This window comes from Pseudozyma hubeiensis (assembly GCF_000403515.1).
Source record: "Pseudozyma hubeiensis SY62 DNA, scaffold: PHS29, whole genome shotgun sequence".
Classification (NCBI taxonomy): Eukaryota; Fungi; Basidiomycota; class Ustilaginomycetes; order Ustilaginales; family Ustilaginaceae; genus Pseudozyma; species Pseudozyma hubeiensis.
The window spans coordinates 60019-75847 of NW_012133811.1; the positions used below are offsets into that span (position 1 = coordinate 60019).

General features: G+C 58.1%; 5 protein-coding genes across 5 annotated transcripts; 2 read left to right on the forward strand and 3 right to left on the reverse strand.

Annotated features, from left to right (window-relative positions):
- Positions 1-9: 9 nt before the first annotated feature.
- On the reverse strand, positions 10-4077 carry PHSY_002874 (hypothetical protein; the record flags this gene model as incomplete). The annotated part of the gene is made up of 1 exon (XM_012333496.1): positions 10-4077. One exon carries the CDS (start codon positions 4075-4077, stop codon positions 10-12), a length of 4068 nt encoding a protein of 1355 aa, XP_012188886.1.
- A 1358-nt stretch (positions 4078-5435) lies between these two features.
- On the reverse strand, positions 5436-6962 carry PHSY_002875 (hypothetical protein; the record flags this gene model as incomplete). The annotated part of the gene is made up of 1 exon (XM_012333497.1): positions 5436-6962. The coding sequence occupies one exon, from the start codon at positions 6960-6962 to the stop codon at positions 5436-5438; it is 1527 nt and encodes a 508-aa protein (XP_012188887.1).
- Positions 6963-8149: 1187 nt separating this feature from the next.
- PHSY_002876 (predicted autophagy associated protein) lies at positions 8150-13426 on the forward strand (the record flags this gene model as incomplete). Its single annotated transcript, XM_012333498.1, has 3 exons — positions 8150-11893; positions 12633-12897; positions 13356-13426. 3 exons carry the CDS (start codon positions 8150-8152, stop codon positions 13424-13426), a joined length of 4080 nt encoding a protein of 1359 aa, XP_012188888.1.
- An 85-nt stretch (positions 13427-13511) lies between these two features.
- PHSY_002877 (likely exosome component) lies at positions 13512-14054 on the reverse strand (the record flags this gene model as incomplete). Its single annotated transcript, XM_012333499.1, has 1 exon — positions 13512-14054. One exon carries the CDS (start codon positions 14052-14054, stop codon positions 13512-13514), a length of 543 nt encoding a protein of 180 aa, XP_012188889.1.
- Positions 14055-14349: 295 nt separating this feature from the next.
- PHSY_002878 (hypothetical protein) lies at positions 14350-15264 on the forward strand (the record flags this gene model as incomplete). The annotated part of the gene is made up of 1 exon (XM_012333500.1): positions 14350-15264. The coding sequence occupies one exon, from the start codon at positions 14350-14352 to the stop codon at positions 15262-15264; it is 915 nt and encodes a 304-aa protein (XP_012188890.1).
- Between the last annotated feature and the right edge of the window lie 565 nt (positions 15265-15829).

Here is a 15829-nt window from a genome sequence, read left to right on the forward strand (position 1 = left end):
AAAGAAATTTTACATACCTCCAAACGCTGCTCCTCCAGTGCCGAGACTGGCATCTCTACGAGACTGTTGTGAATGTTGCTTTTCCCTTGCCTGCATCGCGGCGTACTGCAGATACGCCTGTTGTTGCTGCGCCTGTTGCTGCGCTGCTTGCTGCTGTTGTTGCAAGTGCTGGTCTCGATCTTGGATCCGAACAGGTGTCAGTGACGGCGGAAGCAGGTTCGCCATACCCGCATCGTAAATGTCAAAAGGCAAAGTGGACGCGTTGGCAGAACCGCCACTTCCACCACCACTGCTGTGAGAAGCAGACATGCTCGTCGCCCCATTCACACCGTACCCAAGACCGGGCGACGTCTGATACCGTCCCATGCCGCCCGATCCACCGCCCGACCCAGACGAATACGCAGCAGGCGGCGCCGCAATCCCCCCACCACCACTTCCCTTACCCATCCTGTTCTGAGATCCATCCACAACCACCGAAAAGCTTCCCGAGCCACCCGCTCCACCCTTGCCGATCATCGCCTGGTCCCACGCTGCACTACCACTACTAGCACCGCTTCCCACTCCCGCCCAGCCTCCGCCCATCTCTGCCTGCTGCTGCAAAAGATCCAGCTGCTGATAGTTGGCGCTCTGCCGCTTCTTGCTGCTGCTGCTCATGTTGGCCGCAGACGAGGGCGCCAGTCCATTCTGCCTTCGCTCCCACTCGCGAAGCGGATCGTCCCTGTTCACCAACCCCGCCATGTTCTGGCCCGCAGCCAAACTCGGGTCCAGGCCCAGCTTCGCCAGCTGCGGCGGAATCATACTCAACCGATTATCCGCCCGTCGCTGCCCGCTGCCATCGTCGCCACCGCCGTAGTAGTTCGAAGGTGCCACAGCCATCGAATGTCGCGCATTGTACTGCTGCTGCTGTTGCTGCATCTGCGCCATCTGTGCAGCTTGCGCTTTAGCCACCGCCTTGGCTTCAGCCGCTGCCTGTGCGTTGGCCGCCTCTTCTCGAGCGTAGGGATTGTTGAGCGCCGGCTGTGCCTGCTGTCGCGCCGCTGCCGACAGGTACGCCTGCTGCTGCGCCAAGTGCTGATTGTAAGCTGCCGCATCCTGGAACGTTTTGTTCGAGGGTCGAGACGAGCTGCTTTGCTGCACGAGCCCTCCATACGGATGCTTGGATGCATCCGACGTCTTTGGTCGGGATGACGACGACGAGGCGCCCGTTATCGAAGCATCCGTGGGCACAAGAGGCGGTCGGAAAGGCTTGACGAACTTCTCTCCCGTGATGAAAGGGTGCAGCTTGGCCTGCTGTGGCGTCCAGCGCTCGTGCGGGTTCATGTTGAGCAGACCCGTGACAAAGTCGATGAAGCTGCTACGATTCGCCATCTCCTTCTGCACATCGGCCGACTTGCCGCTCTTCCGAGACATCGGATACGTCTTGACGATATCCGGCAGCGTCGTCGCTTTAAAGTACTTCTTTGAGGGTATCTCCTGCGCGTTGTGTTCCTTTGAGTATTGCTCGAGCGACTTGAGCCGGTAGCTCTTGCGACCAAATTCATCCGTATAGACGCTGAAGAACTCTTGCGTCTGCTTACCGTTGTCCAGCATCCACTGCGGCGGCAGACCAAGCATCTCGACGATTCGACAGATCTGGTTGTACTCGCTCGTTCCGGGGAACAGCGGAAGACCGAGGAAGAGCTCGACGGCAATGCAGCCCAGTGACCACATGTCGATGGCCGAGCTATAAGGCAGACCTAGCAACACCTCTGGCGATCGGTAGAAGCGCGACTGAATGTACGTGTACACGGTCTGCTTTTCGTGACAGGCCGAGCCAAAATCGACGAGCTTGATGGAAGGCGTCTGCAGCGTCTTGAGCAGGATGTTTTCCGGCTTGAGATCGCAATGGATCAGGCGAGCTTCGTTGAGCACGGTCAGTGCATCCAGCAGCTGCGCGGTGAAAACCCTGACCAGACTCGTGCTGAGCCCCTGGAACGAGTTTTGCTTGATGAGCTCGTACAGGTTGGACGAGAGCAGCTCGAGCACCAAGCACAGATGCTTTGCGTGGATAAAAGTATCTTTGAGCCGCAAGATGTGGTGCTCGTCGTTAGGATCCCAGTTGCCGTTAAGCATCTCAAGCACAGTAACCTCCATCATGCTCTGGTTGAAGTATGCAGGCTTGTTTTTGATGACCTTGACAGCGACGATCTCGTGCGTGGTCATGTCCTGGCATTTAACCACCTGGCCGAAGGTGCCTTGGCCTAAGATGTCGAGGATGAGATACTTGTGGCCCTCTTCGGTCCCCAACCAGTCGTTGACGTAGAGGATGTAGTCGCTCTCCTCGTTGTCCCTGCCCTCGTTCTGGACAGGCTTGCTAGGCTTGGTGAGCACACGTCGAGGGTTGAAGCTGAGCTCGTAGAAGAAGGCGGGGTTGACGAGATGATAGGTGTGGTGCAGGTAGGCGGTCAACGCCTTGAGCGGACTTACGAAGCCACCTGCTGGATCCGCTCGCCGCGAAGTTGCGCGCGCCGCTGCCGTGGCCGCCTTGCCGTCCGAGATGGCGGCTGCTCCCGAAGCCGCCGCGGTACTCTTGTCGATGACAGGTCGCAGATCGTCAAAGTCGCGCACTCGACGGAATCCCTCGCTGCGACGCGAAGGCCGCGTCGACGAGCCAGCATCGCGACGCGCCGAGCTCGTTCTCGAATTGTCCGAGGCGGTGGTCATGGAACCGGTGGAGCCGATTCCCAAACCGTGCTGCGCAAAAGAAGCGCTGTCGCTGTAGAGGACTGAGTTGCGAGCGGTGCTGTCACTCGACCTGTCGCGCGACGATGGGTCGAGTATCATGCTGCCGCGGCCTGACGCAGCATCGCCGGATGGCCAGAGACTTCCGGCCGCCTGAGACGAGGATGCATACGCGCCGCCGGATGGTCGTCCTCCAGAAGAGAGGTACTGGGCTGAATTGGTCTGCTGGCCGTGGGCCTGATTCGAGTGGTAGGCGTATGGCAGACCGTCCGAGAGGTCGCCAAGGCCTGCACTGCCAGAGCCGGCGTACTGATGTGAGAGCTGCTGCTGAGAGGTGCGCTGGGTGAGCTGACGTGGCGATCGGGCGGGGTCGCGCGGAGAGCCAACATCCATGAAGCTGGACGGATCGTGGCCACCAGCTCTGGATGCCGAGGCGCCAGAGGATGCGGCGTTGTTATTGCTGAAACGGCTGGATTGAGACGTGTTGGGGCTGTACGGATTACCAGAGGCTGGGTCACGTATTGAGGAGCCCGAGGTGTCCATGGCATTCGAGGAGCGGCGACTGCTGTGATTGCTGTATGGGCTGGAGAGCATCTGTGGAGCGGGCAAGAGGCTGGCAGGATGCGCAGAGCCAGACGAGAGGTTGGGAAGACCGCTGTAGGAGCTTTGAGGCGACAAATTGGATGCGACGGCGCTGCCGCTGCCACCTGCTCCACCGCTGATAAAGCTGCTATGGCGCATGCCTGATGGTGAGAGTGAAGACAGATAGTTTGCAGTGCCACCATTGGTTGCGTGACCCGATGAAGAGCTGGAGCCAGATGCTTGTGCGGCGCCCGTCTGTGGAGAAAGGTACATGGCTGAACCGGTGGCCGAAGTGTGGGAAGCGGATCGCGACTGACTTGGATGTGAGCCGTGACCCATAGAGAGCGAGCGTCCGAGGCCTTCATTGCGGTAGGCTGCTTGCGACGAGAGGTGGTGGTGTTGTTGCTGTTGCTGTTGCTGCTGTTGCTGATTGTCGAAAGAGTAGCGTTCTGACGACGAGCCGGCAGAATCTGTGAGGCCAAATGCGGCTGCTTGTGAGTGATGGAGACGCGGCGAAGTGTAGTTGGCGGTGGCTGCGTTCGAGCTCGAGCTGGCGCCCTGTGTGTACTTGGTCGAAGAAGAGGTATGGCCGTGGGAAGAGTGAGGAGAGCGAACGGAAGAAGGACTGGGCGGATAGGGATTGTTAGGAGCCATTGCCGAATGCTGGGCGTTGATCGCATCGAGGCCCGACATGTTGATGCCAACGTGAGGGTCGTTGTGGAGTGGAAGCGAATTTACGTCGTCGCCAAAGAAGGCGCCCGAATGCCTCGACATGGTGCACAGCACGGACGTTCGACTGGTCTCGCCAGCTGTGTGAGTCTTGTATCGCGGTCCAAAGACAAGCTGTCTGCTATCGGGGGTGGTGGATGGCCGGTCCAATCGCGAAAGGAAGGAGCTCTAGCCTGCTGGGGCGAATCAGACGCCGTGGATTGTGCTAAGGCCGAACGTCATCCGTGGATCGATGGTGGTTGCAGCAAGTACCGGCTCTGATGGATGAAGTTGAGGATGAGTCGTCGAGGCCGGTGATGTCCACCAGACGAGCTGAGAGGGCGAAGCTGAGTTGAGCTTTGAGCGCTCCCTCTGCTTTCAAGTGGCTCTCCTGGACGCAAGACGCAAGGGAACCAGAACGAGATCACCTCGTCAGAGTAGTCAGGCTCTTTAAGAGCCGAGGGATTGAGCTGATCAGGAGTGCCGCAACGACCTGACGCCAGTGTCTGAGCTCCTTTTTGTTGTTGTTGTTGTTGTCGTTGCTGCTGCTGCGACGCTGAGCTCTGCCCCGTTGTGGCCGCAAGGGACAATGCGACAACAAGCTGGGTGGCGGTGTTGATGCTGTGACGCCGCGGGGAAAAGCCAAGGCAATGCGATGGAAGCTGAAGGCAGCGAAGAGATGTGGGTGTCAAGAGTAGAGAAGGTGAAAGAGTGATAGCGACACGCGGAGAGAGAGCTCGAGCGAAAGTGAGACCTGCACTCAGCTTGAGGCTGGGCGACAGAGAGACAGCAGCGCCCGGGCCGTCGTGCCTGTGTCGTGCAGCTGCGGTCGGAGCAATTTCCAAAATTGTGTGTGCGGTGTGTGCGTACGTTTCGAGTCGCGGCGAGGCGAGTCAAGTCAAGTCAAGTCGAGACGTGCCGGGTCGACTGGCTGGCTGGCGGTTCAGCTGGCTTCCCTACGGCCTCTGTTTGCTGAACCCTCACGCACGACCACACACACAAAGCTTGAAGGCACACACCAAAGACACGCTCGCGGGCTTCCAACTAACACCGAATCCAAAGAGAAAAAGAAAATTGAGAAAGGAGAGCCGTGCACGCGTGTGGGGCGAGGCGGATCAATCCTTCCCTCGAAGCGAGTGCACCCCTTCTTGGCGTTGGCCAAAGCATGGCGCAGCGATGTCACATCAATCAACGCAGGTTCCACTTGTATCCTTTGTCGCCACATGTCAATCACACACATCTGCGTCATCACCGCTTCGAGGCGAATGTATCCAAATGAAAAGGAAAGACAAGATACGCAGTGTACCGTATTGCGTGGCTGCTGAGGTAGTTGGGTGATGCAAAATGCTGCACGAACTGAATACGAAGAGATGAATATTGTATGCAAATATGGTGCGTAATGGTATATCGGGGTAGCAGACACTCTACACGTCTTGCTCAGGAGCCTCGCCCAGATCCAGCTGGAGTGATTCGAGGTCGTCGTCTGCATCCAAGCGGTCGAGCGCTGCTGCCGTCTGCTTGCCTAGATCATCATTGACGAAGTCGACCAACTTGGGGTTCAATGTCGTCGCGGCTTTCTTCCGAGCCAAAGGCTGTCCAGCCGGCTGAGCCTCGAGTTGCCCCTTTGCGGTGTCGCCTTGAGTCGCACCGGTTCTGTTCGTAGTGCCAGCACCGACGGCACGGTTCGCCGCAGCGGAAGGGGGAGGCCTGGCTGTAGTGGCAGTCCGCGTTGCGGTAGCAGCTGTCGACGACAATGCTCGACTGCCCGGTGCGGTTGCGATGGATCGCTGCAGACCCGTGGATCGTGCGACTGGCTGGCTCGCTGTTTTGCTTTGCACGATGCGCGTGCCCGCGCCTGCAGATGGCTTGCTGCCAGCGACGCCGTTCGCTCGCTGAACGGTGGAAGTGCGTGCGCTCAGTGCGCTGGCGGCAGTGCGGCCAGTTCCCACTGCCAAAGGTCGAGCTGCCATTGCAGCACGCGGCGCAGCCGGAGCCGCCTTGACCACCTTGCTCATTATATGCAGCTGCGGCTTGACGTCGATCTTCTCCGCCACTACAACGTCTGGCCACGGGTCGTCGTCTTCGCTCTCTTCGGCTGCGTTTGGCGCTACAAGCTGATCGCTACCGAGCTCCATAGGCAGGACCTCGACGTCGCTCAGGTCGTCGGGCCCAGCAGTCTGGAACCCGGTCGCAGTGAATTTGGACAGCTGTGCACCCAGCTCCTTTGCCCTGGGTAGATCGTCGAGTTCATCTGGAAACTCGAACACCGGGTGTTTTGCATGCAAGCTGGGCGGCATGTACTCGATCTCGGGGTACATTTCCTCCTCGGTCAGCTGCACCGCTGGTGGCTCGGTGACCTGCTCCGTGGCCTTGTCCCCCTTCTGCAACGAGAGGCCCATCTCGGCGTCCATGATTTCGCCCATACGCGCCTTGATCTGGCCTGCGCGTCCCGTGTTGGCGGCTGGAGTGACAAAGCTGTTCTGACGGCTCATCGTCCTTGCGTTGCCGAGCTGCGAGGGGGCAGGTGTCTTCATCACAGTCGCCGGGGCATCTTCACCGTTGCTCGAGGATTGGTTCGGCTTGGTGAACGGCAGATCGGTGGTTTGGCGTTGCTTGCCGTTGAGAGAGCGGAGCGCATTCGACGTGCTGGCTTTGCGAGGGCTCAGCTCGGACGAACCTTTCTTGGAGGGAGACGATTCATTGTTGCTCCCAGAGGCCCCTTTCCCTTTGCGAAGAGACGCATTCTGCTTGCTCGGTCCCATCCTGGACGGACCAGGCGTCTTGGCAGCGTTGCGGTCGCCCAGAGCTTTGACAGGAGATTGAGACGGGCCAGCGTCCTTAAAGAGCTGTGCAGGATTCGATGAGCCGCCTTCTTGCCCAAAGAGCTTCGACGACTGTCCCAGCGTCCGTTTGCCTGTGGTCATATTCTTGCGTGTAGGCGATGCGTGCATGCGCGACGGGCCAGGCGTACGGGTCTGACCAGCGAACGCCTGGTTCTCGGAAAGAACGAATCCGCGTGAATGCATCATCGTGGTAGAAACAAGCAGTGAGCGGTGTACGTAGGAGTTAGATGAGATGGTGTGGTATTGCGTCCACCTCTGCTAATTCTGCTAATATCTGTGCTAAATTACCGCATGAACGCCTCGCGACCTGATAGGGGTTAGAGGGTCTGGCGTGTTGGCCGTTGCACAGCAGGTGGCGATCGCACGGCGCAACACCTTGAATTCGATCCGGACCGCAATGTGCGTGATGCGGTTGTTGGCAAGTGCGATATTCAGCGAAGAGAGTTGCGTTGGTAGAATGGATGGATGATTGATTGGATGGATGGATGAAGCATGGAGCGCGAGGAAGAGTCTCGGAAGGCGAGCGACTCGACAAGTTGGAAATTGGACCCAACCAGCATTCAAGCATAGCCGTCATGTCGCTTAATCAATTTTACAAGTACCCCACCGCACGACTTTTCCGCGTCACAGCCAGATCGTATCACGTGATTTCAGAATACAAGCCCACGATGACCGCCATTGGTGTCCTCTACCATGGTCCTTGGCTGTAAAGTCATATACTGTACATCTACAATGGACGCGAACAAGTGTCTCTGACGATGCCGTAGCCTAGTAGCCAACGGTCAATTCCTTTGGCATTCTCGGTCTTCTGGCTTGAGGCGCCGATGGTCGTACGCGGTAGCGATCTGCGATGCTGCGATTGCGAGTCGCAAAATTGTGCATATTGTATGCGAGATGTCGTGGTGGACGTGCCAACCGCCGTGACTCCGCCAAAGTGACTTAACCGAGTGAGCCGGGGCCAGCTTGTTGCTCCACTTGGTGCTTTTCGAGCCTGGCTTGCTTGAAAATTGAACCCTGGCTTATCATCATCCTACACACTGTGCAACACCTTCTGTGGTGCGTCTCTTCCCCATCCAGTGCAAAGGAGCGTCTCTCTTCAACGCAAGGCATCGAGCGAGCGTCTTCAGACATCAGCACCGTCAATCCCCTTTGGACAATACCGTTCCATCGAGCTGCACGCTTGGTGCATGTTTCTTGGCGCGAACTGCCTGCTCACTTGTAGCCTCACTTTTGCCGGTTGGCGTCGTCGCTGAGTCTCTGTCGTCAGCGTCGGCCCATCCGCCTTGTCCGGTTGGATGCAGCAACAAGCGCACGACTATCCTCAGCAGCGCCGTCTCTCTTCCAACCATTCGCGATATCCGACCTCAACGTCGTCGTCCATCGGCACATCCGAGTCTGCTCAGCAACATGAGGCGACACCTTCCTCGGCGACGAGGCCTCCCGCTCAGCGTCAAGACTCCACGGGCCAAGCCTCTGCTGTAGCGACCCAGCTGACCAAACTCGACGGCGTCCTCTATCACTTTTACACCACCACCGCCAATCTGATCATACAGTCTCGACTCGCCCATCTGCGCTCCTTCCTCCTCACTGCTCCGTTTGACATCGGTACTGCTGCTGCTACTGCCACGTCGGCTTCCACTCCATCGTCGCAGGCAAAGCTCTCCCGCTGGTTTGGACTGCACATTCCCGACTCGGACCTTTTCAAGGAAGAGCTTCGTCTGTGGCGCTCCATCACTTCCTTGTTAGGACTCGACACCAACGATTACGATCTCGACCGTGCCGCCACCGCAGTTGCCGTCCCCGATCTCATCATCGATGTCCTTCTTGACCTCTCAGGCGTCTCGGATCGACACGAGATTCTGCTCTTGGCTGGACCCTCGACCGATCCCGACCATCGCATACGTATCGACCTCGACCGGAATCTACCAGGCCAAGACGCCCCTTCGTCACCCTCGTCACGGCCACTTCGAATCGTACTGGAGCGATGGCGTCTCCGGTTCGGTCCAACTCAGCCTGCGGCACCACCTGATCTGTCAACCTTCTACAAGCGCTCCGTCGTCCACTTTCGCACGCTCTTCACCCTGCTCTGCTCTCTTCCCTCCAACCGTCTGGCAGCCAAGATCGAGGAGCTCAAAGCCACGCAGCAGCAGAGGCGGATCAATGCGTCGCAACCTTCTTTCCCTTCCCTATCTGCTCGTAACGACGTGGGCGCCCACGATGCAGAGATGAACATCGGCTGTCGACTCAGCATGGATCTGGACCCGCAGCAAGCTCGTTCGGACTCGTCCGAGGTGGATTTCATTCGGCAATTTTCAGCCCAAGAAGCATCGAGTCGCTCCGATCAGATCAAGGCGGAAGGTCTGCAGACCGGTCGCGTACGATCGCATGGACACTATGCGGTCCATACTCTTGCTCCCGTTGCCACTCCGATCGGTCATCTCGAGCTATCCGTCACATATCGCAATTGCACCGATTACATTGTCCGAGATGCGGATGCTCTACGCGTAGCAAACGACATACAGGTCGAGCTCGACGAGGACTACTTCAAATCGCCCCAGCCATCGGCAACCACCGTGCCCACTGTGCGAAGCGACGACCAGCAGCGAAACGCGTCTCGACCCTCGGCCGCCGTCCAACAACGCATGGGCGGTATATCAGCGGCCAGGCCGGCCATCCTCGCGGCGCAAAAGAGCTCCCCGGACAGTGCGACCGGCTCAGAAGCTCTCCTCTCGCATTCGCCTGCCAACCAGAGCGTCTTCAGCACAAGCGCTCCAGGACGCCACGCTGCAGGCCTTTCGAGCCTCCGCAGGACCGGGTCCACCAAGAGCAACTTGTCCATCCTCGGTACCGGCAGCTCGTCCGCTGTGCCCTCGAGCCCAGCGTTGGCTGCTGCCCTCAGTGCCGAGCCTGCTTTCATGGTGCCAAGCTCGGTCCGCAGATCAAGTACGAGCGAGAGACGGCTTCGGACGCTCAGCGGTCTATCCAGCGGACGCCCAAGTCCGCCTGTGTCGCCTGCTCTTGCTTCCTTCGACCTCCCGGAACCTGGTACTAGTGTCCCGCGAAGCATTTCAGCAGCCTATACTAGCGGCACGACCGGCCGGTCCATCGGCACTCGTACCACGAGTGGGTTTCCAGGGAATGCTTCTGGCGCAATGGGACCACCTTCGTCCATGCAATCTCGACCAAGCGTCTCGTTCAGCCCTTCATCTCCCTCACCGCTGGCGCAGCAGATGTCGCTACAAGCGTCCAGATCCATCGGAGGTGCAGGCTTGGCTGCCACGGTCTCTCAGTCGACAGCTTCCTTCCGCAGCGTGTCTGGCTCAGGTCTGCGCTCGTCGTCGACATCGACTACAGGCGTACTTCCCGGTCCCAGCCTTCGCAGCGTATTCCAAACGTACGTGCCCAGGTCTCAGACCGTGTCAGTGGCGTCCATAGCGAGGGCTCCGGCGACATCGTCAAGCGCTTTTGCGCACGGCAGCTACTCTCCCTCGAATCTGGGCGCAGGCATGCGAGGTTCCAGCATTCGTAGGAACTCGAGCACCAGCGATGCAGGATCTGGCTCTGCCTCCGGAGCGAGCGTCACTTCTTCCTCGGCTGCCAAGCCGCAGATGATCAAACGGTACAGCACCAACTTTTCCTACCGCCAGAACCGCGAACGAGCTGGGGTGTACGGTAGCAGTCTGGGATCCGAAGGTTCGGGCTCGCTCAGCGCTGGTGCAGGTGCGGAACCATCAAGCTATCCGCGCCTCGGTGGAGCTGGTGGAAGCCTGAGCTCAGCTTATGGCCGAAGTTGGATCTCGAGGATGGAGCAACGCCAGGGTCTTGGTTCCGGCGGGGCGTTTGCGAGGACTTCTAGTCTCGACGATGCAACGGCTGCAGCTACAGCTTCTGCTGCATCGAGGTATCGACCCACGTCTGCTTTTGCAGCGCCGATGCAGCCGAGTGGTGGCCTTACCCCAAGCCCAAGGAGCCATGACGACGATATGGACGATCTCATTCGTCTGCTCGAGACTCGGCCCGCCTTCGGTGCCTCGTCTTTGGGTAAGCTGACGAGTCTGAGAAATGAGAGACGTGTTGCTCCTGGACTCAGCAGTACGCCCGAGGAAGGCGCCGCTGCACCTCGAACTCAAGGTTCGGATGCCATGACAGATTCGGTGCAGTCCAACGTCGGGCAAGACAGACTGTCGCCATTATCTGGCAGTGGATTGCGTTCGGGCAGCGGCTTGCGGACGGCTAATCCGATGTCGCGCAGCCAGCTCGATGATCTGCTGAACCGTATGGCCGAGTCGGTCGGTATTTTGGGTACGAAGGAGCCATCGCCGGCGATAAGTGTCGGGACGCCACCAGATGCAGCAGCTTCGAGCGACGCAAGAGATTCTGCGGGTGCTTCTATGCCAGCGACGCAGCTGAGACCCGGCTCGAGACCACTAACGCCGGCTCAGATCTCGGCCACTTTAGGCAAAGGACGAGGGAGCACTCCGAGAGGGGCAGAGACAGGTGTTGAGAATGTGCCAGGGCGTGTGTCGAGCCCGTCGACGTTTGCTCGAGCTTTGCCGGGCGAGACGGGCATGCGGTCCGGTACGGCAACGGGCCACCAGGTGCGAGGCTATGGCACTGTAGCGAACGAAAGGTCGGCCAGCAAGTCGGACCCAGTCGAAGGCGCTGTGTCGACGACAGTGACGCCCGCCGTTGCGGCACACGCCTCTCTGACCGAGCTGTTGGAGCCGACGCGAACGCCAGACTACGAAGCAGAAGGCGATCTGATGTTCAAGGTGGACGGACAGCAAGGGTACGACCCTCAAGACGAGCTGCCTGGCGAGATGGAGATGATGCCGCAAGATGCGCGACCGACGAACGCAGCGGTCACGGCGTTGGCTGGAGGAGTGGAAGGGGGTATGGGAGCGACGCTGCCTGTCGGTGCTCATAGGGAAGGCCGGGCGCACGAGTGGCATGTTGCGGATCGATGGGAGCGCGCACGTGCACAGGAAGCGGAACGAAGGCGAGCAGATGCGGAAATGTCGCGCAACTTCGGACAGGAGGTAGGTGCCAGCACGAGGGGAAGAGGATCGCACAGTCCGTGGCGTGGAGTCGCTTCGAACGCTCAGCAGCCTGTGACGACGACGACGACGACGTTAGCAGTGGGAGAGGGAGCAGCAGCTGGACCGGTAGGGTTCAGATCGAGCTCGACACGACCGTTTGGTGGCGGAACGGGTGTGGTGGGAATTGGAGCAGCTGGGATCAGTCCCGGTGGTGCGGGAGCGGAGGGCAGGAGGAGCTATGGTGTGAGTGCCCCGAGCACGCAGTTTCATCGGCAGGCGGGCAGGCAAGGTGCACAGACGTATCCTGCTTCGACAGATGAAGTGTATTATGAGGAAGAGGATGATTGAACGGTTTACGGAAAGTCTTGCAAATAGTTTCACAGTCAGCACAATGCACAATGCACAATGGTAAAAGAGAAAAAGAGAGAGAGTCTGTGGGTTGAGTTGAGCAGGAGAGTTATGATGTACTGGGATGGAGTTGGCGCGTGACGTGGCTGCCGGAGGGGGAATTTGGGTGTGGCGAGACTGGGCGAGTGAAAAATGCGGGTTGCGGGAAATGCATTTTGGGTGGGGGGCGAGGAGATGGTGCAGGTTTCACAGCTCTCTGTTTCTTGCTTTTACTGGCAATCGTCACGACATCGATTGCACAACCACATTGCACACAAGATGGTGAGTCTAGGACTGGGGGTATAGAGCGCACTGTCGAGGGAAAGTTGATCTGACCTTTTCTGGTTTGTAGCCTACGTCTCGGGATATCAAAGCGAAGAACGCCCAGTTTGCCGCTACTGCGCGGGAGAACGCTGGCAAACCACGTATCCGTACCCCCAAGAACGCGGAGGGTGAGGAGGTAGACGGCGAAACGAAACAGGCGCAGCAGAAGAGGGGAAGGACCAACGTTAGGCCTGCGAGGCAGGACAGAGCAGCGCAGAACAAGGTCGTAGGAGCCGGGTTGAGCAACAACAAGTTGGCGCTCGGGTTGATCGTCTTTGTCGTGTGCGGTGGAGGTAAGTTACTCGGGAAACAGAGGAGAAGAGAAAAAGGGATGGATGCTGACCCCCATCTATTGTTATTGCTAACAGTGTTCTTCGAGATGATGAGGCTGTTCTTCTGAGAGCGCGATAGCCGATGTAAACGGGGCCAGTGCAGCCAATGCTAAGGTCGCAGGATCGGACTCACACCTCGCGGTCTCAACACAAACCACACCCAGCCAGAATCACACAACATCATCAGCTCTCAATGCAATCTCTTGCGCTATTACAAATACTCCTGCACCAACGACCTGATCGCCTTTGCGTCCAGACCCGCAGCTCTGTGTTTCACCACGTACTCCGCATCGACAACGCTCTCACTATCCCCTCGCTCATCTTGTTCGGCCGAGTCGTGCGTGGTAGCGTGTAGGTCGGCGGCTTCGACGACCTTGGTGACGGCAATGACGTGTTTGGCGGTATTGGCTCTGATCCAGATGGCGCCGTTTGCGCCTACGGCGGCTTCGAAGGGGAAGTGCGTTGCGACTTGTTTGAGAAGTGTATGTGATGGACGGAGGAGACTATTGTTCGGCGGCAGATTGGGATCAGTGTTCTTCTCTATCTCTCTTGTTCTCCCTCTTTGCTTTGAAAACTTACCTTCTGGACAAACCGATCGAGCACCTGATCAGTCCGGCGAACCCGACCCTCTCCCCGCGCTCATCTGTCACCTTGAGTTCGCCAAACCCATCGCTTTTCCCGGTCACCGGATTGACGCACGTCAACTCAGGTTCGGTGAATCGGTCCGCCGAGACGACACGTGCATAGACGAGCGAGCCGATCTTGAGGTTGGGCTTGTGACGTTTGGTGGCACCTTCGAAGCTGAGCGCGGGGAGCGTGGCGGTGTGGGCGGAGAAGAGCGTGGCGGTGTAAGATTCGGGGTTGCGCGAGGTGATCTGGGCGATGACCGAATCAGAGGGCGAGGGGATGTAGCGTTGCGTGGAGGATTCGATGTAGTATGCAGAGGAGGAGGTGGTGGTGGTGCCGGATGAAGACGAGATCGTGCCGAGCGGTCCGGTTCGGATGGCGGTGAGGGAGGAGGAGGAGGAGGCAGATGGGGTGGGGAGCAGACCAGGACCGAGTTTGATGGAGGAGCCGGAGGCGATGGGCACAACGTCGCCGGGCAGCACGACGGTCATGGTGTGCAGGGTGGAGACTGAGCAGGCGGTGCTGATGGTGGTCTGTGTGAGATGCTGTGATGGTGATGGTAGTGTCAACGAGAAGAACCGATGCTAGCAAGTATGAAATGTGGAGTTGCAGCAACTCGTACAAAGAAAAAAGCGGGAATTTTGCCGTCCGGGAAGAAGAAATAATGCTTTTCTTATCTTTTTGAGCGTTGGACCCTGATCAACCTCGTACCCAACTCTCCTCATCACCTCCTACCTCTCCCACCTTCACTCTCCTTTTCGAAGTTCTATTCCGCTCGTTTCGACCATGGCGGAGCTCTCTTCGCTCCCCAAAGTACCGCTCCTGTCGCAAGGTCAGCAAGATGTGCTTTCCGGTACCATCGGCGGTATCGCCCAGGTGCTCGTCGGTCAACCACTGGACATCCTCAAAGTGCGTCTCCAGACCTCACCCCCGGGCACCTACACCGGTATGCTCGACTGCGCCACCCGCATCGTCCGCAACGAAGGACCGCTCGCCTTCTACAAGGGCACGCTCACTCCACTCCTCGGTGTCGGTGCCTGCGTTTCCATCCAGTTCGGCGTAGTCGAAGCGCTCAAACGACAGTTCTCCTCGTCCAACGTGCGCTCGAATCGATCCGCCGACCTGAGCTACGGGCAATTCTACCTCGCAGGAGGGATCGCAGGTTTGGCGAATAGCGTCGTTGCCGGGCCCGTCGAGCACATCCGTATCCGACTCCAGACCCAACCCTCACCACCGCTTTACCGAGGTCCGATCGACGTCGTCCGTTCGATCACCACTACTGCTGGACCACTCTCGATCTTCCGCGGACAACTGCCTACCTTTGCGCGCGAGTTTCACGGCATGGGAATGTACTTTCTCACATACGAAGCCCTCGTCTCGCACAAACTGTCTTCGTCCAACATCTCGAGGAACGAACTGCCAGCGACGTACGCCATGTTCTCCGGCGCAATGGCAGGTTACGCCCTCTGGCTCACAGCCTACCCGGCGGACATCATCAAGAGCAAGCTCCAAACCGACGCACTCGATCCCTCACAGAGAAGGTACAAGGGTGCGCTGGATTGCATCCGTCAAACCTTTAGGCAAGACGGTGTCAAGGGATTCTTCCGAGGTCTACTACCGACCTTGGTCAGAAGCCCGTTCGCCAACGCCGCTACATTTGTCGCTTTCGAATGGGCAAGCAGGAACTTGAAGGATTTGTAAGCATAGACATGTCACCGAATATGGCAAAAGATATACAACGCTGCATGCACGCAACAAGCCAGACAGACGAAGCGATTTGCAAAAAGACGAGTGAAAACCTTGAACGACGAACAGACACAACAACAGACGATAACAAAGCATAACACAACAGTGACTATGAAGAGAACGCCATCAGATCGCGCAGAAAACAACAGCAGATAGCAGATTCAGCCAGAAGAGCAGATGTGAACGAAGCGAATTGCAAAAAAAAAGACAGAGATGGACTTCCAAACGACAAACAGATGCGGGAAACGATAACAGAGCAAACGAAACAATGTACCGTGGCTAGACGCCACCTGCAAAAAGGCCAGTCAGAAGAGTCGAAGTGAACGAAGCGAGTTGCAGAAGGACACTTTGAAACCCCTAACGACGACCAGAAGCAGCAACTGAGGATAACAAAACAATGACCATGGCAAGAACGCCATCAAAACCGGGAAGAAACAACATGATGCGATGAACAAAACCAAACCTTTACCCAGAAATGCATGCAACCGGTGACACAAGAAATCTCCCCCTCCCCCCCCCC